Source organism: Xenopus laevis, chromosome 3L (genome assembly GCF_017654675.1).
Source record: "Xenopus laevis strain J_2021 chromosome 3L, Xenopus_laevis_v10.1, whole genome shotgun sequence".
Lineage (NCBI taxonomy): Eukaryota > Metazoa > Chordata > Amphibia > Anura > Pipidae > Xenopus > Xenopus laevis.
In genome coordinates, this window is record NC_054375.1 from 30267494 (window position 1) to 30292154 (window position 24661).

Consider the following 24661-nt stretch of genomic DNA (forward strand, 5'->3'; position numbering starts at 1 on the left):
AAAGAGTAGCAAAAATGGAAAGGAGTAAAGAGTAGCAAAAATGGAAAGAGATACTGTAGGAGGGAATGGGAAGGGGAGCAAAAGGGATTGGGGGACCAATAGATATTTTTTTGTATAAGGGAAAGTATAGAGATTTGTTGAAAAAAACCCGAACATTTATATATGTAAATATTGAAGAAGAAATAAAAAACAAGGTTGTGTTTCTGTGGCAATGTTACAGTATTAGTACCTGCCAAAATGCCTGATGTGTCAGTACCCACTGAAAGTGTCAATATCCACTACCAAAGTCAGACCCAGACTTACAATCTATGGTTTCTGGCAAATGCCAGAAGGGCTGCTGTAAGAAAATGCCATAGTCTGTGACTATTTAGTGGGCTGGTATGGGTGATTGGGCCTATTTTGAAACAGAGTTCATGCCTGCTGACATTTACTGTATGTACAGTGCCTGGTGTGCCAGTATTCACTGCTTTTAATTGTATATAACATGCTAGTTTTGTTGTATGCACTGCATCTTACTGCATATAATATGCCTGGGGGTTCAGTGCCTTCTGCCTCCACAGTATAAAAGTAACAAACACATTTAAAGGGGTAACTCTAAGTTAATTCTAAACAACTTTTCAATTGGACTTCATTTTTTCTTTTGTATATTTATTTAATTATTTGCTGCCTTCTACATATAGTTACATAGTTAAATTGGGTTTAACCCCTCCAAATGGAACCCAGCATCCATACGAACACACTGATCCCTCCATATACTCACAAACTATATATATATATATATATATATATATATAGGTCACCTAACAAAAAAGATTACCCCCTTTATTATGGATGAGCAGAATTAAGGGGAACATCTGTAAACTTATCCTGAGCATTTTGGGTTGGAAAAGCATTTCCACCTGCTCTTCTGCATGGTTCCCATTGAAATCAGTGGGAGGTGCACAAGGGTAGTTGCGAGGGTTATTTTTTTTTATATATATATCTGACATTAGTATTAAGAGCGGGTGGGACACAGCATGTTGCATTTCACCTGCGTTTGGTGCTTACACGCGTCTGTGTGAGTACAGCCTCCTTCACAATAATTGAGCGCTCCCTGCGGCTGAACGGAAGAAAGCGAAACGCAGGGGAGCGCAGCAAAAAACGCCTGTGTGTAAAAGTCCTTAGTCAGCTAGAGAATGGCCAACTTTAGCCTTCCCAAACAAAAAATGCACCCTCCGCCTATGGTCACACAAGTTAGCTCCCATCAATTTGTTCAGAGGAAGAACATTAAACACTAGACAAATGCATTCCCCTATTTTAAGCTCACATTTTGGAGCCTTTACATTACGACCCCAGCTTCACTTTTTATGGTTACACGTGTAGTTTATACCTTAACAGTTCCAATTCTTCTTCTTGCTTTCTTTTCAGTTCATGCAGCTGCTCAGATTGCTTCTGTAGCTGCTCCAATTCCATCCTTAGCGGATCCTCTCGTAACTGCTGTTGCTCTTCTAGCTCCTTTAGTTTGGCATCTTTCATTTCAAGGTTCAATTCTGCATCACATATCATGCTAAAAATAGGTGTAATTAAGTACAGATTCTGAACGACAAGACACTCATTTTTATATCAATTCCTTGTCTCCCCCCATGCACAATATTCATTTCTGGAATGCTGTAAATTTCAAGCATCACATAGACCACATATTGGTTGCCTATGCTTTTCTATGGTGCACTTTAAAAATTACAAACATGCATTTGTAATTAATGAATTGTTATTACTAAGAATCTAAGACTTACTGATGGTAATTTAGAATTTCAGAATTACTGATGGTAATTTTGAATGTCACACTAAAAGCGATCACCAATACTCTGTGAGACAAGAAAATCTTCCTGTATTTATCTAGAGAAACCTTATTATTTTGGAAGCAGCCTTTTTAGCAGACTCAGAATAACCCCCCAGTCAATTAAATATATGTACATCTTTTGTCATAGCCCAAATAGTAAAGACTTTGCACAGGGGGAAATTAAACTGTAATTTCTCAAGAATGTATATTTATACCTGATATATTTCTCTTTAGAAAGTGCTGTAGATTCCTGTAATGCAAGAAGTTGCAACCTTAGCTCTTCCAGTTCATGCTGCTGCTGTTCAAATTCTATTCTTTTAGTGCATGCATCTTGCAACTGTTGCTCCAGATCTTTTGTATTAGAAGAGGTCTCTTGTAACTCCTGAAGCTGCCGCTCCAATTCTGCCTTGGTTTTGGAAGAGGTCTCTTGCATTTCCTGAAGTTGTTGTTCCAAATTTTCTCTTGTTTTATTGGATACTTCTTGAAGGTCGCAAAGCTGCTGCAGTAGCAATTTGCTGGTTTTGGCAGATTCCTCCTGCAGCAGATGTAGCTGCTTTTCCAGCCCGTCCTGAGTTTTGGCTGACGCTTCTTGAAGATCTCGTAGCTGCTGTTCCAAATCATTCTTTGTTTTTGTGGAGTCTTCCTGAAGCTTGCAGAGTTGTTGCTCCAGCCCTTGTTTAGTTGTGGTTGATGTTTCTAGAAGATCTTTAAGCTGCTGCTCCAGTGCTTTGATAGTTTTTGCAGAAACCTCTTGTTGCTCTTGAAGCTGTTGTTCCAATTTTTCTGCAGTTCTGGATGCTTCTTTTTGGATCTCATGAAGCTGCTGTTCCAACCCTTTATTGGTATTTGCGGATGTCTCCTTTAACTCGTGAAGCTCCTGCTCTAAACTTTCTCGAGTTTTAGTGGATGCCTCTTGTACCTTTTGAAGCTGCTCTTCCAATCCATCTCTTGTTTTGTTGGATACTTCCTGTAGATCTTTAACCTGCTGCTCAAGCACTTCCTTAGTTTTGCTTGATGCCTCTTGCAGTTTATATAGCTTCTCCTCCAAATCCTCCACAGCTTTAGCCGATGTTTTATGAAGATCAAGAAGTTGCTGCTCCAAACCTTCTTTAGTTGTGTTTGAAGTCTCTTGCAACTCGTAAAGTTTTTGCTCATACTCTTCCTTGGTTTGGCTTGAAGCCGCTCTTAGGTCAATAAATTGTTGCTCCAGTACAGACTTATCCCTGACTTGCTCTTCAAGAAGTTGTTCTTGCATTTCCTTGTCTTTTTCTGCCTGTGCTATTTTTTCTAGCAAGGACAAGTTTGTAGACTTTAAGGATTCAATTTCTGTTGATGCTGATCTCCTAAAACTTAAAATATCAATATTCAGGTTTACAATTACAGTACAATCTTTGTAGGGCATTATAGGTAACTTTTCAATGTCTGTTGCCATAAATGAGACTGTAAATGTTTTACAGGGAATTCATATGTGCAAAATTGCAAGAAAAAATATTCAAGATACATTCTACACAGTAGTTGAAGATACCAAAGAAATGAATAAGTAAAGTAGAGGTATGGGACCTGGGGCTTTCCGGATAATGGTTCTTTCCGTAATTTGGATCTTCATGCCTTAAGTCTACTAGAAAATCATGAATGCATTAAATAAGTCCAATGGGCTGGTTCTGTTATTAATAAGGATTAATTATCTTAGTTTGGATCAAGTACAAGATACGGTTTCACTATTACAGAGAAAAAGCAAAATCAGTTTTAAAACTTTAGATTATTTGGATAAAGTGGAGTCTATGTTCCTTAATATAGAACTTTCTGGATAACGGATCATATACCTGTATCAGTAATAAGCGTCAGAAAGGATTCTTTATTCTACCACTAGGACTTAAGAATAAAGAGTAGAAGATTAAAGTCTGAAGATGAATTTGAAGGAAGGTCAGAGTTTATGCGAAGAAATAGTAATACCTATCATATTCTTGAACTTTATGCGTGTTGTTACTCTGCTCTTCCTTCAGTTGCAACATGGCTTTTCTGTGCACCTCTTTGATTCGTTCCAGTTCCGCACTTTTCCTTTTTAATAAATATAAATGTAAATTATTACAGTAGCCTTCATATAAATGTCCATTACAGTAGCCTTTAAGAATATCAAAATTACCTTTTTAGGACAGAACTGTAAAAAAAATCCGATAAGTGTCCTAGATCTGATCCCAATTTTAACTAACCACATATATTCTGTGGTGGAAGAGTAGGGATGTAGCGAACGGCGGAAAAAAAGTTAGAACATTCGCGAACTTGCGTCCAAAAATGCGAACGGTTTGCGAACGTCGCGAACCCCATAGACTTCAATGGGAAGGCGAATTTTAAAAGCTAGAAAAGACATTTCTGGCCAGAAAAATGATTTTAAAGTTGTTTAAAGGGTGCAACGACCTGGACAGTGGCATGCCAGAGGGGGATCAAGGGCAAAAATGTATCTGAAAAATCCATTGTTGACACAGCGCTGCGTTTTGTGCTGTAAAGGGCAGAAATCACACTACGTCACTCAGGTGATGTTTCTGGACACGGAATGTGAAAAAGCTCACACAGCTAGGTGGCACTTGCATACCTCCCAACTGTCCCTCTTTTGACCACTCAACCCCCTGTCCCTCTTTTGTACTGGAAAGTCCCTCTTTTCTCTGCACTGAACAGCCAGAAAAAAAAAACAGTTTCTAACTTAATTAGCTGTTCTGAGCTCTCTGCCAAAAGCTAACAGGTGCAAATAAGATACTTTGTAACAATTTTGACTCTGGTTGGTGCTGGTAGTGGTGAACTACTAGGAGGAGCAGCACACCAGGCCCTCTTTTCTCTGAACTGAACAGCCAGAAAAAAGTTTCTAACTTAATTAGCTTTTGGCAGAGAGCTCAGAACAGCTAACAGGTGCAAATAAGATACTTTGTAACAATTTTGACTCTGGTTGGTGCTGGTAGTGGTGAACTACTACTAGGAGGAGCAGCACACCAGTCCCACTCCCCAACACAGCTAGACTAATAGCACTGGGCTCTTACAGTAGCAAAGTAAAAAAAACAAAAAAGAAAATAAAAGCAGTCCTTTCAAGGACTATTGGGTTACAGGCAGCAGATGAGATCAGAAGCAGTGCCCACAGCAGCTACATACAGAGCACTGCAGTAAAAGGTAGATTACTAGTCAGCAAAGCTAACTAACCTAAACTCACTGTCCCTCAAATCCCTGCAGAGTTCTGTCCCTACAATACAGAGCAGTATCAAGTAGATTACTAGCCAGCAAAGTTACTATCAACTGTCCCTCAAATCACTAAACAGCTCTCTCCCTACACTAGCTCTTCCAAGCACACACAGGCAGAATGAAAAAACGCTGCAGGGCTTCAGTTTATATATGGAAGGGGAGTGGTCCAGGGGGTGTGGGGGTGGTCCAGGAGGGAGAGCTTCCTGATTGGCTGCCATGTATCTGCTGGTCTGGGGTGAGAGGGCAAAAATAAGCGCCAGCTAAGGCGAACCCAAATTGGCGAACGTCGCGCGACGTTCGCGAACATTCGGCGGACGCGAACAGTCTATGTTCGCGCGAATTAGTTCGCGGGCGAACAGTCCGCGACATCCCTATGGAAGAGACCTAAAACTGCATTAAATATCTTACATTTCTTATTGTATTCAAAATAAGTTGAAGGTGTTCAGCATTTCAAGTTTGATATTTAATATTAGCTTGAGCCCCCTTATTTCACAACTGGTTTCAATAAATAACACTGCTGCCCTGGACACTCTGGGAAGTGCAGTTATAGCAGAAGGCCGTCAGCAATATTTGCAGCCTCCTGCACTCATTGAATTAGGACTGCAATGAAAAAAGGGTTGAGCAGCCCGCTGTTTGCGGCCTCTTCTTTAATACGAGTCGACAGAGGTTCATGGTAGAGGAACGGAGGGCATACAGTCTGAGGACACGGATGGCATGACCAGCCAAATATATAGTCTTATTCCTAATGGAATCCCAATTGAACAGAGTTCTGGTTTTGGAGCCTTGTTCTTTTAGATTTGCTAAATTTAGCCAATTTCAATCAATCAATCAGCGTACGAGCAAACAAAGTTATTAATGGAACTTCAGCAATCGCACAGGTGAAAAACAAGACCGAGAATAATGTGGGGCAGCAATAAGGAAGACAAATATGTATATCACTGCACTATTACAGAGCATATACTCAGAGCAAGTGAAACTTGTTTCTAGAAGAAACAGTTTAGCAGCCTAGGACATGTATGGTCTATCTGGATGCAATTACCCCTTTAGAGTTTCCTCCAAATAATCCAACTCTCCAGCCCGCTGCTTATTTTCCTCTTCAAGCTGTTTAATGAATCGGTCTGAATGTTCTTCTGCAATTTGCAATCGGTCTAGTTCATCCAAGGTTCCCTCCAGTTCCTCTTCCAACAGATGCCTCTCTTTCATCATCTCTTCTTGTACCTTTTGCAATTCCTCGCGCAGGAAGCTGCAAGTTTCCTGAAAGAAATCAACAGTAATTACATCCCAAAAGTGTAAACAGTCTCTTCCCCAGGACCATGTTATTTGTAGGGATGGTCAACCTTCAATGAAATTTTTTTTTGCTGGTTTTAAGTTGTAATGCACCGAATCCCTAATTTCTTAAGTTGGCTAACTAACCCATAATTGTCATTCAGTTTTCAGACATAACAAAACTGCAGAGGTTTGTCATATTCAGATGTCCTACACTTTAAAGTCAGAGGATTATCTGAACACAGGATTTGGATAAAGTATTGTGCAAAAAAAAATAAAAAAAAAATCTTACAGTCCAATCCTACATTAAGTGCATTTTTTTAAATTTGTATTTTGTACAAGCACCATACTAATCTCTGGGGGCCTTCTTTGCTTGAGATGCACTATAATAAAGACTGGAGGAGATTAAGAAGGTTGCACATCACACCCCGTTTTCTATTTTCTCCTTGCGTCCGAATTATTTCTTTAATGGCACATAGGGATCAATGCCCTTGCCTTGGCAGTATCACTTTAACTGCAAGCATTTCTATATTGTGCGATACAGAAATGCCCCTGCTAAGTATGACAGCCTTAAACAACTTGCACAGTGCATTAAACATATAGGACTTGTGATTTGGGACACGAATAAGGAGAGAAAAACACACACTTTTAGAGCAATTACTGTCTGAAAATGTAAATGTTAATATAAAATTTACCATCTCTTTCTGCAAAAGCATAGACAGTTGCTTTTCTTTCTCTCGCAGTACATGGCAGCTGTCCTCTTCTTTGCTCATCTTCTCTTTAACCATTTCCAGCTCAATTTGCAACGTTCTCTCCTTCTCTCTACTTTCTGATGCAAGTGTTTCTGTAATGATTAAAAAATTAAGTTACTTAAAGATGTCAGCCCCTCAGAGGCACATTGGAGGGGGGGGGGGTCCAGATGGGCAATGTAAAAGCATCGGGCAAATACCATATGGCAAAGTGATAAATAGCTTTGCAAAGAGAGGTGGGGCAATCAACTGCTTTCCCTTTCCATTAAGTACTTCCTAGATGCACTCCATTCTTATACACAAGATATTGGCATAGTGCAAAGCTTGCCTCAAAATGGCAGCTGCCTGCTTGTTGATGGTTTAATTCCAAGACTGAACTCATTTTATATAGTGGAACTGAACTTAATGAAATGTATTTTGTCAACTTAAATTACTATGTTAAAGTCTATGATGCTACTTTGGTGCGTATTCAATACAATTATTGGTTTCATTTCATTTTGGAGTTATTTTAAAATTAATCACAGAATAGAAAAAAAACCTATTCCAGTGTTACATTTTTACTTGTTGGAGAAAGTACAGCAATTTTAAAACCATAAACTATAATGCAGAGTGCCTCAAAACAGGATTTTTTGATACTCACCGTTAAATCTGTTTCTCTGTAGTCATAAGGGGGACACAGGGACCGATGGGGTTAAGCTCCACCCTCCAGGAGGCAGGACACTTGGTAACAATTAATTAAGGGGCGTGCCGTGCTTGGCTTAACCCCGCACACAGTGCTAAACACTCAGTTTGTTCCAAAAAAATTTTTAACCAGTATAACTGAACTATAACGTATGACAGAATGAAAGCCAGGGATTATCCTGGACACGACCATCAGGTCAAAGGCTCGTCCTAGGGCGGGAAGCCCTGTGTCCCCCTTATGACTACAGAGAAACAGATTTAACGGTGAGTATCAAAAAATCCTGTTTTCTCTGTCGTCTTAGGGGGACACAGGGACCGATGGGGACTTAACAAAGCAGTCCCAAAAACAGTAAGGGTGGGACGAGCCAATTTAACTGATTTAGTGGAAGATAGACTGCAACACCTTGCGACCGAGGGAGGCCTCAGCCGACGAAGTCTTGTCGAGTCTGTAGAATTTAGTAAATGTATGAACAGAGGACCAGGTAGCTGCTTTGCAGATCTGATCCAATGAGGCAGCATTGCGCCATGCCGATGAAGCTCCCATTGCCCTCGTGGAATGAGCCTTGACACCTTGAGGTGGTGTTCTACCTTTTGACAGGTAGGCTTGGTAGATGGTTTGTTTGATCCATCTGGCGATGGTAGTCTTCGATGCTGGTAAACCTTTACGAGGTCCGGAAGGAATAACAAAAAGAGTTTGAGATCTCCGAAAGGGTTTCGACCGTTCAAGGTACCACCGAAGTGCTCTGACTACGTCTAGATTGTGAAGACGTCGTTCCTTGTCATTATTTGGATCTGGACATAGTGAAGGAACTATGATTTCCTGATTGATGTGGAAGGAAGACACAACTTTGGGTAGAAACGAAGGAACTGTCCGCAAAACTGCCTTGTCCTTGTGAAACACCAGAAAGGACGGATCACAGGATAGTGCACTCAGTTCAGACACCCGTCTGATTGACGAAATTGCCACTAGAAACACAGTCTTGTAAATGAGCCACGTGTCGGAAATAGAACTCATGGGTTCGAATGGAGGGTCAAGCAGAGCCTCGAGCACGAGATTAAGATCCCAACCCGCGACGGGCGGTTGAAATGGAGGGATGACGTGAGCCACTCCTTGCAGAAAAGTTCGTATGGCGTCTTCTGTTACAAGACGATGTTGAAAAAGGACAGACAATGCAGAAACTTGTACTTTTAATGAACTGAGCTTTAGACCTAACTGTAGACCACGCTGTAAAAAGGACAACACTCTAGCTGAGTTCTAGAGGGGACAGGATGAGCTCTTCACACCAACTGTAATAGGAACGCCACACTCTGTGATAAGACTTGGAAGATGTGGGTTTACGTGCTTTCAGCATAGTTGAAATAACTTCTTCTGCTATCCCTTTTCTTCGCCAGATGGATGCTTCAATAGCCATCCCGTCAAAGCGAACAGTCCGGGATTTGGATGTGTCACTGGACCCTGGCTGAGCAGATCTGGTCTGTGTTGTAGTCGGATCGGTTGTTCTATGGACATCTCTTGCAGATCGGAGAACCATGTTCTTCGAGGCCAATAGGGAGCTACCACAATTACCGTGATGGTTGATCTCCTGATCTTCTTGAGGACTCGAGGCAACATCGGAAGAGGAGGAAAGACGTATGCCAGGTCGAACGACCAAGACTGAGTCATGGCGTCCACTCCCTCCGCCATTGCGTCTCGGGAACGAGCGAAGAACCTGCGAACCTTTCGATTGGCTCTGGACGCCATGAGGTCGATCTGAGGAGAGCCCCAGAGGTTTACTAGCTCCATGAATGCCTCCGGATGAAGTTCCCATTCGCCCGGATGCACGTGGTTTCGGCTGAGAAAGTCTGCTTTTATGTTGGCCACCCCTGGGATGTGAATGGCCGACAATTGTACCTGGTTGGATTCCGCCCAACCCAGTATTGCCTGTGCTTCCTTTAGTGCAGCTTTGCTGCGTGTTCCTCCCTGCCGATTTATGTACGCCACCGTTGTGACGTTGTCGCTTTGGATGCGAACTGGTTTTTGGCGCAGGCGTTGCGACCAATGGATTAGGGCTCGCAATTCTAGTACATTGATGTGAAGTTTGGACTCCTCGGGAGACCATTGACCTTGTGCAGATAGGTTGTTCCACGTGGCCCCCCAGCCCTTGAGGCTCGCATCCGTGGAAATCACACTCCACTCTGGGCTCGCCCAGGATTGGCCCATGGCCAGGTTGTCCATCCTCAACCACCACAGAAGAGTCTCCTTTGTCGCATGGGAGAGGTTGATCACTCGCGACAGGGGGCCTCCTTTCCAGGATGACAAAATGTTCGCTTGTAAATCCCGTAGGTGGATTTGAGCGAAGGGAACTGCTTCGATGGTTGACACCATGAGGCCCAGTACCTTCATTGCCATGTGGACGGTTGGTCTCTGGTGAGATAGGAGTGACTGTACTTGATCCCTGATCTTGTGCCGTTTGTCTCGTGGGAGACAAACCATCTGTGTCATTGTGTTGAATTCCAGGCCCAAGAATATCATCTGGTGGCTGGGCTGTAGGTTGGACTTGGACCAGTTGATGGTCCAGCCGAAGCTCTGCAATAGTCGAGTCGTCTTGCATAGGTCCTCTTTTGCCTTTTCCTCTGATCTGGCCTTCAAGAGAAGATCGTCCAAATATGGAGTCACTGAAATGCCTTGGAGTCGTAGCGTTGCTGCCGTTACTGCCATAAGTTTGGTAAACACCCGTGGTGCTGACGAAAGTCCGAACGGGAGTGCCACAAATTGGAAGTGTTGATTCGCGAATGCAAATCGCAGGTATTTCTGATGGTGGATCCAAATTGGGACATGAAGATATGCGTCCTTGATGTCTAGGGACATCATGAGCTGTTCGTGCTCCATGCCTCGTATCACTGATCGGAGTGTTTCCATCTTGAAACGAATGGATCTGATAAACTTGTTGAGCAGTTTGAGATCTAAAATCGGTCGGAAGGATCCGTCCTTCTTTGGCACTATGAACAGATTGGAGTAGAACCCTGAGAATCTCTCCGGCTGTGGAACTGGTACAATTACTCCAGTGTGTTCCAGTTTGGAAATGCATTGTAAGAATGCTCGTGCTTTTGTGGGGTGTGATAGAACCCTGGACATAAGGAATTTTCGAGGGGGTGGGTTGGTGAAGTCGAGATGATAACCTTCCGTGACTATCTCGTTGACCCAAGCATCTGTAGAATGATGGATCCATACCTCCCGGAATCGAAGTAACTTGCCCCCTATTTGTTCTAGCGATTCCGGAGGGGGTGCCCCGTCAGGCTGAGGTAGACTTATCTCCTGCGGGCTTCGTGAAGGTCTTGTTGGACTTCCATGGGGTGCGAGTTTTATCGTTGGTCTTGTTACGAAAGTGTGAACGTCGTGTTGGACTGTATTTGCATGTGAAACGTCCGCTTTGGCCACGAAAAAACTTTCCGCGTCTAGCAGTCCCCATAGACCTACTCTTTGCCTGAGGAAGGAAGGTGCTCTTTCCCCCGGTTGCTTGCGAAATGATTTTCTCAAGTTCTTCACCAAATAACCGTTGACCTTTAAAGGGCAGTGAGGTTAAGGATTTCTTGGAACTCAGGTCAGCTGACCAGTTTTTAAGCCATAAGGTCCTCCGTGCCGCTATGGATAGAGCTGATGTACGGGCTGTAATCTGTGAAATATCTAGGGTGGTATCACAGAGGTAGGCGGACGCCTCTGCAAGTGTTTGTGCAGAGGACAATAGGTCAGTTCTGGGCACACCTTCTTGAATGTCTGCAACTAAAGATTCCGCCCATGCTTGAATAGCTCTGGACACCCAGGCTGAAGCGAGACAGGGCCTTAGGGTCGATCCAGAAGACGTGTAAATAGCTCTTAGGAAACCCTCCAACCGTCTATCCGACGGATCTTTAAAGGCCGCTGCCTCAGTTACCGGCAATGTGGTAGATTTCGATAATCTGGACACGGGAGCATCCACCATTGGAGGATTGGTCCACTTATCCACCAGTTCCTTGGGAAAGGGGTAGGACTTCGAAAATTTCCTTGTAGCTTGGAATTTTCGTTCTGGATTGTTCCATTCATCTTGTATCATGTCCGTCAGCTGGTCATGCGATGGAAAAACGGTGGTGGACTTGTGTTGTCTCTTGAACAACCTAGATGTTTCAGCTTGTTTTTGTGCTTGAGAAATATTAAGTACTTCGAGCACCTTTTTAATGATGCCCTCCACATCATGTTGGGAATCACGATCTCTCTCACCATCATGATCTTCCTCTTCTTCCCCCGAATACTCGTCTGAAAACGGTAATTCGCCTTCTGATTGAGAGGAATTTTGTTCTGCCGACAACTCGTCGGAGGATACATGTGCTAAGGAATCAGCCTTAGAGTCGTGAGAACGTTTGCCGCTTGGTCTGTGACTAAACTTAGCTAAAGCTTTTCCAAGGGTATTAGCAATGGCTGGTAATCCTTGTAAGGATGCTAAGGACTGAGACAGTTGAATAGCCCAGGAAGGAGCTGGTATATCTTGTACTCGGCTGGGCCCCGGCTGTAGAGAGGGGCTTTCGGACTCAGAAGTTTCTGTCTGTGTCTCTGTTGGAACAGGGTTGTTGGAAGAAGCATTTTGAGCCCCCTGCCCCATTGAACAAGATCTGCACAGTGGCTCGTTCTGACCCCCAGGAATTTTAGATTGACACTTTGTACAGGCAAAGTAAGTCACCATTGCTGTTGTGGGTACTCTCCCCCCCGCCCTAGTGAATAATCCCACTGGCCTACCTTCTGCCATTGGATATCACCTGAGTGGAAGCAGTGTGCGAGAGCTGAGTCAAGTTCCAGCTGTTGCAACTGTAGTTATGGAGCGTGGATAGTTCCCAACTACTCCTTTTGTGACACCACAAAGCTCTAAACAAGGAGGAAGCCTTGTGGAGTTGTGTCCGTCTCTCCCCTGTGTGTTCCGCGCAGCCTGCCAGTCCTCTCCGTTGAGTGAGCGGGGACAAGATGGCCGCTGGAACGCATATGCGTTCCAGCGCGAGTGCGATCCAAAATGGCGACGCGCGCCAAAAGAAACAGTGCTCTGCAGGCGCCGGACTCCCCGCCCCTCCTCCATGCAGTGTACTCTCCCCCCCGGATCATTGCAAAAAAACTCCCTCTCCCTGCCTCGACTCTACATAATGCGCAGAATAAGGAGGAGAGCCAGCGTTTCAGTGCCTGCTCTCCCCTGTGCAGGGAGAGAATGATGCAAGGTCTGTTTCCTCACTCCGGTTCCCTCACTGAAGGTACCGGAGGGCACAAGCACAGGTGGGAAGGAGAGGGGGGGGGGGGGAGTATTGAGGAGACGTGAAATTAGCTCTTGGCGGAGGGGGGGGGGGTTAACAGCTGGTGCCACCGTAGCAGGGAGGTTACAGGCAGGTGCCAGCGTACTTACCCAATAGTAGGTTCACAACGGCCAGACCCTCTGCCAACCGAACGGAAGCCAGGTACTGTCTGGGTGGTCGGTATAGCCCTCAGGCTAGGTAATGACCCCGGTGAACATGCTATGGTGGGGGCTAACCAAAAAGGATACAGGCAGCCCTGTTCCTGGTATCACCCCGGGTGCCAGCCTCAGCTAGCCGAAGAATCTTTCCTCACAGGGAAAATCCAACCTCCTGGTAGCAGGACACTTGAAAAACTGAGTGTTTAGCACTGTGTGCGGGGTTAAGCCAAGCACGGCACGCCCCTTAATTAATTGTTACCAAGTGTCCTGCCTCCTGGAGGGTGGAGCTTAACCCCATCGGTCCCTGTGTCCCCCTAAGTCGACAGAGAAAATATCTATAGAATGTACAAAATTGTTATGGGTGAACTACCCCTAAAAAAACAATTCATAAACAACTACTATCCTTGTGAATCTGAGAATAGCTCGGATCCACAGCAAGAGATAGACTTTCTGCACTTTCCCTTAATATATGGGAGGGGCAATAAGGAATCACTTTAAAAGAAAATGGGGACTGGGGCAAATGTAAGATGTTTTGAGCTATTTAACTGAATAGAGGTTCAGCTTAAATACCCTTTTCTTGTATCTGTGCCAAATACTTTTCATCCAGCTCTTTAATTTGTGCCAGGAGTTCTTTTTCCCTTAGGCTAAAGTTCTCCTTTGTGCTCATTTCTTCCTGTTCTTTCTGCTTCAGTAAATCAGAGGTTTGGTCCAGGCACAGCTTGTACTGTTCACATTGTGAAACCGCAGTACTGTAGGTTACAAAAAAAAAAAAAAAAGTCAGACATACTAGTGCAAGAAGAAGCCATATCGAAACACATACACTGCATATAATGTTATATGCATTTATAAGCTGGGTCATCATGGTTTCCTGCTAATCTTATATCATTTTACATTTATGGTATCAGTTACCTTATTTTCCCCATTTGTTCCATAGACGCAAACAACTTTGCCTCTGTTTCAGCCTTTTCCTCAATCAGTTTATGTTTTTCTTCTTTCACTGCATTGCTGTGACAACAAAGTATAAATGCTCATAAAAAATGAATCAAACTGCTGAATGACTGATCATAGAGAATACACTGGTTCGATTTTTGGACCAAAGAGATAGAGGCCAAAAGAATGCACATTAAAGGATACCCCCAGAATGCTTAAACAATAGATAGATATAAACTAAGTGGCATATTAAAGAATCTTACCGACCTGAATAGAGAGCAGTAAATACTTCCCTTTTACATCTAAGTATTTTTATGAAAATGGTTTGATTACAGGAAGCAGGGTTTTATAGATAAGCGGTTTTATGCAATATATTCTACATTGTTAGGGGGGGGGTATAGTTTTCTTTTAAAATCAAGGTGTAAATATAATGAAAGGGAAAAAACCTACAGTTCTTGTTCAAGCTGTGCTATTTTCTCCAACGCCAATGCCAAGTTCTTCTCGGTTTCATGAAGTTTGCTTTCCATTTCCCCTTGTATTGCCAGGGCCTAAATAAATTGGAAGCATGGTTTAAATCGAAAAGTACACACAGAATTAACCAATGTTAAGGCAATTTTGTTCTAACCTGTAACATGCCCCATAAACCCAAGCTTTCACAGATTTGTGGTATTACCTTGCTTTGTTCTGACATAGAAGAGGAAATATCTTTTAATTTATTTTCAAACTCCCGTTCCTTAGTGCTCATTTCCATGCGCATATCCTTTGAAGGGAAAAAAATTATATATATTAAAGATTAAAATTACTTGTGCTTCTTATTGTTTTGAGTCTGATTGATTTTAAATATTCAGTTCAGACATTTGCACTATGCTGCAAAAGAAGGTTATTTTTCCTTTAGCATAAAAATCGGTTAAGGCAACATTCTTCTTCCCTGTTCATCATCATCATCAATTTATATAGCGCTGTCAAGATACGCAGTGCTTTACTGCAGTTATAGCAAACCGGGAATAAATGGTGGATAACAGACAAGGATTACAGAGTACAATAGGGTTTACAAACTAAAAGGTTAGGGTACAATTGAGACATTAGGATTGTATAAACAGTCATTTTTCATACAGCAATGATTAGTTAAGGTACATCGAATAGGCCTCTTTAAACAAATGGGTCTTAAAGGAGCGCTTGAAAGTTTGGAAGGAAGGAGAAAGTCTGACCGCTTGTGGCAGAGAGTTCCAGAGAAAAGCAGAAGCCCGAGAGAAGTCTTGTAGACGAGAATGGGCAGAAGTGACCAGAGGAAAAGTGAGGCGAAGATCAGAAGCAGAGCGTAGGTTTCGTGAAGGAGTGTATTTGGAGATTAGAGATGAAATATAGGGAGGGGTTTCATTAAGGGCCTTGAATGTGAGTGTAAGTAATTTGAATTTGATTCTAGAAGAGATTGGGAGCCAGTGAAGGGACATACATATGGGAGCAGCTGATGTTGAGCGGCGAGCTAGATGAATGAGTCTAGCGGCCGCGTTTAGAATAGATTGGAGTTGTGAAAGGTGACTTGTTGGAATACCTGTGAGGAGTAAGTTGCAGTAATCAAGGCGGGAGATGATGAGAGACTGAATCAGTGTTTTAGTTGATTCTGAACTGAGATAGGGTCGTATTCGAGCAATGTTGCGCAGTTGAATACGGCAAGATTTTGCAAGTGTTTGAATGTGTGGTGAAAAAGACAGATGAGAGTCTAAGATGACTCCTAGGCAGCGTGCCTGTGTGGTGGAATGAAAGGTGGTGTTGTTTACAGTGAGTGATATCTGAGGGACAGGGGAAGATCTTGGAGGAAATATGATGAGTTCTGTTTTAGAAAGGTTCAGTTTCAGGTGGCGCTGTGACATCCAGGAGGAGACAGCAGAAAGACAGTCTGTGACTTGGGAAAGGACAGAATTAGAAAGATCAGGAGTAGACAAGTAGAGTTAGGTGTTATCAGCATAAAGGTGATACTGAAGTCAAAATGACTGAATGAGTTTTCCTAGTGAAGTTGTATAGAGCGAGAACAGCAGGGGGCCAAGAACAGAGGCTTGAGGAACTCCAACAGAGAGTGGGAAAGTAGTAGAAGTAGAGTTAGAGAAGGAAACTTTAAAGGAACGGTCAGACAGATAAGATGTAAACCATGAAAGAGCAGTGTCCCGAATGCCAGATGAGTGTAGAGTGTCAAGGAGGAGTGTGTGGTCAACTGTGTCAAAGGCTGCAGAGAGATCTAGAAGGATTAGAATGCCAAAAATAGCAGACCAAATAAAATGTATTACACACACACACACAAAACTTAAAATATACTGTACATCTACCTGCATTTGTTCTTGGGCACCTGAGAGATAGTCTTGAAGGTTTCTGCTTTCTCCTCTCAGCTCCTCAATTAAAGCTGAAAGAGGGTTAGAGAAAACAAACCGTTTTTGAAAAAGTTTTCACTGAAATCTTATACGGAGAAGATGTAAAAAGGGGAACAGTCATTGATAGAAACATGAACCCAAGCTGCATGCTTTATTCTCACAAAAAAAAGTTCTTTACTAGATATTTTTTATTTTTTTATTTTTTAAAGTGAGATCATGAACACATTTATATAGTGTGAATTAGTTTAGTAAATTATTGAATAGTGTTAGCTCCATAGATTATAAAATTAATATATATCCATCTCACAAGGTCTTACCACGTGCATTATCCAGATCCTTTTCCAAGGCTTCACTGTGTGAATTTGCATCCTGATAGTTCTCCTCTGTGGTTAAGAAACAAAGAATTAAAACCAAAAGTAGCAATTGGAAGTCAAAGCTGCATATGAATTGCGCAACAAATATCCCATTTACGTTTTACTCAATGCCATTCAGCTAGAATGGGTTTATGATTAGATGGGAGAAACATCTCAAACCAAATCACTCACCCAGAAATGTATTCTTCTTCTGCACAGTCTCCAAGGTTTGCTTACAAGATAAGAGATTTGCCTGAAGTACGGTAATTTGTTCTTCAAAGTTTGCTTGTTTGCTAATAATTTCCTGTAGAAAAAAGAAAAATGCCTTTTTGTACCAACTTAATGTGCACCAATTCTATGCTGTAGCCCCTCACCATAACTAATCCTTAGCATGGTTTAAAAGGGAAGGGCAGAAGCCTAAGGCCAACAATATGGCCAGGGCTTCTTCCATTTTTGGGATTTTATTACAAATCCAAGTTTTTAAATGTATATCTGACACTATTAATAGTGTGACTTATGACAATCCCCATGTAATGAAAATTCTGTTGACGAGTGGATTATACCATTACTGATTAGAGCTGAAAGCTGCTTTTCTTAACTACCTTTGCCTCTTGAGAATAGATTATAAAGGACAATATAACACAACAATTGTAAGCCTTTCATAGCTCCGTGGACATGGAACAAAACTCGAAATTCCCCTTCTATTCATTTAAATGGGAATCATCCAAATAGGTGCAAGTGACCTCTTTTTCTGCCGTGAGGCATTGGCCATAGCCTTTAGCATGGAACACAAAAGAGCCTGGTTCTAAGAAAAAATTTATTTTTTAAAGCAAAGGTGAACCTCTATGCCGAAGGCATGATTTAAACAAAATCACATGTAATGGTTTTTCTGGAAGGAGTTGGCCAATATGTTGACTTGAACGAATGTACTGCCTGCAATTGCATCAGTTTGAAAAGTGAAACCCTCCAATTCACAAACCTTATCTTTGGCATCCACTTTATTTTTTACTTCAATAAGTTCGGCGCAAAGACTGTTAATTTTCTTCTTTGAGCTGTCGTCCGAAAACTAAAGAAAACAAAGATAATAAAAGTATAAAGTATCAACCAAAATACTAGTACAGGTATAAGACACCTTATCCAAATAAGTTATCCACAAAGCTCCAAATTATGGGAAGTTCATCCCCCACCAAGTCCATTATTATTTTTTTTTTTCTAATTGACTTAACAGTACCTTAGACGTGATCCTAACTAAGCTGACTGAATCCATATTGGTGGAAAAACAATCTTATTCAGTTTATTTGAGGCTTACATAATTTTTAGCAGAGTTATGGTGATTCAAATTACATAAAGATCCCTTATCTGGTAAACACCAGTAATAGATCCCATACCTGTACAAATCCTTTAAAGACCTTCCTTTGCATTGATTGCTCTATATTAATATGCATTTGTTCTCTCATATGGATATGGATTTAGCCTTAACCCACATAGTCAAGACAAATCTGGTTCCCTAGTGTACTAAGCATACATGCAACTTTTGAGGCAGCCTAATTGAAGGAACAGTAAAACCAAAAAAATTAAAGTGTTTTAAAGGAATGAAAATATAATTTATAGTTGCCCTGTACTGGTAAAACTGGTGTTTGCTTAAGCAACACAACAATAAATATAAACAAGCTGCTGTGTAGTCATGGGGGCAGCCAATAAAAGCTGAAAAAGTAGAAAAGCCGCAGGATACACGGCAAATAATGGATAAGCTCTGTAGTAAACAATGGTATTCTTTGAACTTATCCGTTACTGTGTATCCTGTGCTTGAAAGGCTGCCCAATGGCTACACAGCAGCTTGTTTATACAAACTATAGTTGTGTTTCTGAAGTAAACACCCCAGTTTTTACCAGTGCAGGGCAACAGTTACTTTGTCATTCCTATAAAATGCTTTCATGTTTTGGTGTTACTGTTCCTTTAACCTGGAATGGTTAAGAATACTCAAAGCTCAGAAAGGCTTGATTTACCCTACATACATAATGTATTTGAATAAGGGATCTGTATACCTTGAATACAAATTTACATTTGGCCTAACTGAGAAACTTATACCTGTAGTGTTTATCTAAATAAGCTGCTAAGTAAAATAAGGGCTACAGAGATCACAATTACATAGATACCCTATGCAGAACACAATGGTTTTTGGGTATGGACCACTGTGTGCATGCAAGATCCACTGGGGAAGGGCATGATGTGAAAGACAAACAATATCCCGTGAAGTACTTGAGACTGGTTTTTCAGTGTATTTTAGTGAAAATTGATGACATTTAAACAGGAAGATAGAATGAAAATGCTATAAGTCAGGGCTTTTTTGCTAAATAATCTACCTGCAGCTGCTGGATAAATCCCTTTAAAAAGGTCACAAATAGAAAGTAGAAAGCAGATGAGAACCCTAGCTGCTATGTTAAACACATATGCAAGGCTATAGACTTTCAAGGAATATACAGCTTTTCAACCATCATTTTTTAGTTTCATGTCTTAATCATCCAATGAACAAGTCCATACAGTACCCTTAAGTGCGATGTTTGTGCTTGGTCCTCGGACTTTTCTAAAAGTTTAGAAAAAAGGACAAAAGCTTACCTTTGTCTTTAAGAGTTCATTTGCTTTGTCCAAATCAGCGATGTGTCGTTCCATAGATGCTATGGAAGCAGAAAGCGAGGTCTTCTCTCTCAAAGCAGTAACCAATTTTACTTCTGTCTTTTTAAACTCCTCCTCTAAAGCCTGCAGCTTCTTGTCTTGTTCAGTACGTTCCTTTATAAGCGAGCGGATCTTGAAAGGAAAGAAACATGGAGAGAACAGGGGCAAAAAAAAAACAACTAAGTGACGTATTGAAACTTTTTAATTGCAAAATGTTGTTAATACGGTTTAGAGGATAAAAAATCCCCAAACATTTTATATTTCTATCTGGTAGATACAGCATGGGCTAACATACTATACTGTATTTAAAGGGTGTGGCTGTGATAGCTTATTTTGGCAATGTAGTGTAACAATAGGTCTCTTCATAATGGCCCCCAATGATTACAAAACAATTATGGTTTAAAATGAAATATTAGTCAAATCTAAGCTCACCTCTTTTTCCAATGACTTCTGCTTCTTCATCTCTTTGACAAAATCTGCATCTTTCTCTGGTTTCTGCCTCAAGTTTTGCTGTAATAAAATAAAGATATCCCTTGTAAAGGCCCTTTTAGTCCATAAACTTGGCTTTAGGAGAGCAAGGAGAAACATGCATGATGTCAGGCTGAAGTCTCTTACAATCACGGTCATCCATGAAAAACAAAGTACAGGTGGCCATGTTTGATAGATCTAAAACTTCCACATCTAAAAATCTGTTTGTGGGAGTGTATTTTCAGCTAAATGTGCATGCACTAAACCTTTACACAGAAATATAATCCTACACATTTACTTTAACCCAACAAAATAATTGTAGCATTTTAACTAGACCTCACTAATACTTCGGTCCAACTCTGGGCAGACAGACCAGAGCTGCACCGTGTTACAGGTATGGGATCAGTTATCCGGAAACCAGTTATCCAGAAAGCTCCAAATTAAGGAAAGGCTGTCTCCCATAGACTCCATTATAATGACATAATTCATTTTTCTTTGTAATAATAAAACAGATGCTTGTACTTGATCCAAATTAAGAGATCATTAATCCATATTGGAAACAAAACCAGCCTATTGGGTTTATTTAATGTTTACATGATTTTCTAGAAAACTTAAGGTATGAAGATTTAAATTACAGAAAGAACCATTATCCGGAAACCCCCAGGCCCTGAGCATTCTGGATAACAGGTCTCATACCTGTACTTAACTTTCCTTCCGAGAGAAGGTTAGTGGGATCTAGACGGCATTGTCTAAATGCATCAGAATAGGCGCATGCAACTTTCATCATTGCATTGCAGACTCAAGTCTCACTTTTAGGAGTTGTAGTGGAATTTTCAGATACAGGTATGGGACTAGTTATCCAGAATGTTCGGGACCTGGGGTTTTCTAGATAACAAATCTTTCCACAATTTGGATCTTCATACCATACCTACTAGAAAATAGTTTAAACATTAAATAAACCCAATAAGCTGATTTTGCTTCCAATAAGGATTAATTATATATTAATTTGGATCAAGTACAAGCTACTGTTTTATTACTACAGAGAAAAAGGAAATCATTTTGAAAAAATAGGGATTATTTGGATTAAATGGAGTCTATGGGAGATGGCTTTTCCGGAAATCAGAGCATTCTGGATAATGGGTTACCAGATAACTGATCACATACCTGTATAATGGATAAGAGTGAATTCAAGTGATCTTAAACAGAAACGTTAAAAAGGAACACAAAACTTACAGCTGATCCAAAGGAATGTTTTCGTAGGCGAACTGGAGATAGTTCCTCTTCTTTATCCATGATCTGGCTTTCATTGTTGGAATCTAGATATTAATATGTATTAACATTGCAGAATATCATATTGCTGGGAGCTTTTTGCTTGAATCAAATTTATCACCACATTGAGGCTTAATGCGAACTGTAAAGTTATTTTTTTTTTTTACTCTACAGACCTGCTGCAGGAGAACGCTTCATACTTCAACAGACAGATACACGGCTATGTGTAGGTAGGAAGCTGCCTAATATTACATTTTTGTTTATAGGGTCCTTTAATGCTTGAAACTTTACAACACAAGTAATGGTTGGCATTGACATTACATATACATTAAATCAATTGGGTATATACAAAAACAAAACAATTAAGGTATTTCGCTATTGACATGCCAGCTCATCTGTCAATATTCAGATATGTCACAGTTTTTTTTTTTTTTTTTAATGTGCTGCCATCCAGTGTTGGCCCAAGATCCTGTGTGTGCGCAACTAAAGGGCAGATGACTTGCCTGTCAATGTTGCTGGAATATATAGTGGATTGCAGCAGACTGTGTATTCTACCAACAGCAGAGAAAACACTACAAGTGACATTAGCCTATGCCTTATATTTTCAATCACTGATTACTTCTTATTGTTTTCTTGCCTGTTGAGCATTTCAACTGGAAATTCCCTTTCTTAATACTCAAAAGAAATTAACAACATTCTTTGCAACTCTATTATATATTAGAAGATGATGCCTGATCCCACAGACATTTTTCATTCAGGAGCTGGATTCACAGCTGAATGAGCTCAAATGCATGAATATGAGAGAACCTACTGCACAAGATCTAGAATGAGTTTCATTTAGGGATGCACCGAATCCACTATTTTGGATTCAGCTGAACCCCCAAATCCTTCACGAATGATTCGGCCGAATACAGAACCAAATCCTCATTTGCATATGCAAATTGCATACTTCCTTGTTTTGTGACAGTCACGCGATTTCCCTCTCCTACCCCAATTTGCATATGCAAATTAGGGTTCGGCCGAATCCTGCTGAAAAATGGCAGAATCCCGAACCAAATCCTGGATTTGGTGCATCCCTAGTTTCATCCTTAAAAAGTTACCATTGCACCCCTGTAATAAGCAAGGAAAGTTTCTAATATCATACACACAAACCTTTTTTAGCTTGAAATCTGTGGGATTTTTCAAAAGAAACGGGCCCTTTGAGTCCGTCGTAAAGCTTCACATCATAAGATCCAGGTGCAGGAGCACATCCTACAAATATATAGGAAAAAGAACACATAAGCAGAAAGCTGCATAGGGGACATGCATAACATAGCCAGAGCAGAGACCAATATGTGCCTAAAATACTTTGAATAACCACTTAATTCATCTTTAGCCCAACAACATATGGAAGGCAAACTACACACACTGGGTCATTACTAAACAAAGCTACCAAGAGCAATGGAATTACAAGCATTGAAAGAATGTGCAAAACAGGTTGCTGCTAGAAATCAACCAAGACTGTGCCGGTTAAAGTAGCAGCAGTTAGATATTAATTTTGAATAATGCTTCCTTCTAAATCATGGCAGCAACAAAATACCCAGACAATCAAAAGTATTAGAGTGCATGCTGAATTATATACATATATAATGCATAAGGTACACGCAAACACACAAAGAGCTTTTTCAGTGTGGAACAATATTCTGGACCTCACAAACTGGTAGAAATACAAAATGATACCCATTGGCTTTGAGGTGTGCGATAGACTGAATTGTTGATCTAAGCAGGGACACTATACAAGATAAAGGTAACAATCATGAACTATAATGGTAGCTGAAAGATAGGATCTATTATCTGGAATGCTTTGAGACCTAGGGTTTTACATATAAGGGATCTTTCGGTAATTTGTATCACTATAACTTAACTAAAATAAACCCAATAAGCTTTTTTTTTGCCCCCAATAAGGATCCATGCAGCTTAGTTACTATCAAGTACAAGGTACGGTTTTATTACCTAGAAAAAGGAAATAATTTTTTAGAACTTTTGAATTGTTTGATTAGAAATGCAGTCTATGGGAGGTGGCTGTCCCATAAATTTCTGGATAACCTGGCCTGCTGGATTAGGGATTTCATACCTGTATTGATCTTAAAAATTAGAATTGGTCTATGATTGCATAATGTACTTAGCCACATGACTGCAAAAAAGAGGGGTTCGCAAAACATTTATTGTTTTGAATGATTTTGTGAGCAATTCTTTTAAGAACCCGGCTCCCCAGCCTATAGGGATGCACATGTATATCTAGGAGTGTGGCCCCTATTGCAAAATCATAAATAAAGCCCAATTACCAATAATTGCAGAGCCTAATACAAATCAAGAAAACGTTTAGCCCTGCAAGTTAGCCAAAAGGAATATCCTAATGCAGTGGCATCCAAACAGTTAAGTTTCTGACCCACCTTTATAGCCCAAAATTTGGGCAGGGCGCTCTGTCGTAAAATCAAAGTTACAGAGGCATGAAGAAAGTCACTCCTCTGTTACTCAAACATGGTAAATAAACATGAACCCCAAATGTAACTCCAAGTGGCCTTTAGAGGCCCCCCTTTCCAGTGTTGAAAAGTGCAGGGTGGGGGCCTTGGGGAATCACTGCCCTAAACATATATTGGCCAATGGAGAAATGTAGATCTCAGAGTTGTAAGAAGATTTTGGTCAGAACATGGCAACACACTTAAAACGGTTAACTTTTATTATGTTTAATATAGAATGGCTAATTCTTAGCAACTTTTCAGTTGGTCTTTATTTTTAGTTTATTTATTTTTTTAGTGTTTCCAGCTTTCAAACGGGGCTCACGGACAGCAGCTAGAAAACAGGTCCTGTAAAAGCTACAAATGTATGGTCAGTGTAACTTTTTATTCATCTTTCTATTTGGGCCTCTCCTGTTTATATTCTAGTCTCTTATACAAATCAGGGCATGGTTAATAGGGTCATTTACCCCTAGCAACCAGATTGCTGAAGATGAAAGCTGCTGAATAAAAAAAGGAATATAACTCACAAATAATAAAACTAAATTAAAAATCGACACAAAATATATAAAAGTTAACTCAAAGGTTAACAATGCCTTTTATAGGACAAAGTCTTGCAGGTAGAAATCGCAATATCAAACTTACCAATATGTTCATTAAATCTCTTCAGAGGAGCCTTGGGAAATGACATTTTGGCTGGAGCCCGCGATGCTTTCTTTCAGTTCAGCACAGAAATCACTGACAGCTCAGCTCGGCAACAATGTAGAAAATAACTTGTTTTCCGCTGATTTGAAATGCCGCCGCCACCGCCTTCTTATCAAATAAGGAACGAGCTCCCGACAAGCACCAGGCGAAGCAGCCAATCTGAATACGGGTTTCGGCAACACCCAATTGAACGGGTCTGCGGCGCTTAAAGGATTGTGGGA

The 24661-nt window shown here is 41.0% G+C and overlaps 1 protein-coding gene across 1 annotated transcript in view; it reads right to left on the reverse strand.

The window, feature by feature from the left end:
- Positions 1–24516, reverse strand: part of hmmr.L (hyaluronan-mediated motility receptor (RHAMM) L homeolog) — a 28349-nt gene extending 3833 nt beyond the window's left edge. The window contains 18 exon segments of the mRNA NM_001094467.1: positions 1370–1546; positions 2035–3168; positions 3773–3877; positions 6084–6298; positions 7006–7154; positions 13755–13933; positions 14094–14189; positions 14565–14662; positions 14788–14874; positions 16436–16509; positions 16795–16860; positions 17023–17134; positions 17810–17896; positions 19447–19635; positions 19936–20013; positions 21205–21287; positions 22393–22491; positions 24381–24516. Of these exon segments, the coding sequence (NP_001087936.1) occupies positions 1370–1546; positions 2035–3168; positions 3773–3877; positions 6084–6298; positions 7006–7154; positions 13755–13933; positions 14094–14189; positions 14565–14662; positions 14788–14874; positions 16436–16509; positions 16795–16860; positions 17023–17134; positions 17810–17896; positions 19447–19635; positions 19936–20013; positions 21205–21287; positions 22393–22491; positions 24381–24426 (3074 nt within the window). The 5' untranslated portion in view covers positions 24427–24516.
- Between the last annotated feature and the right edge of the window lie 145 nt (positions 24517–24661).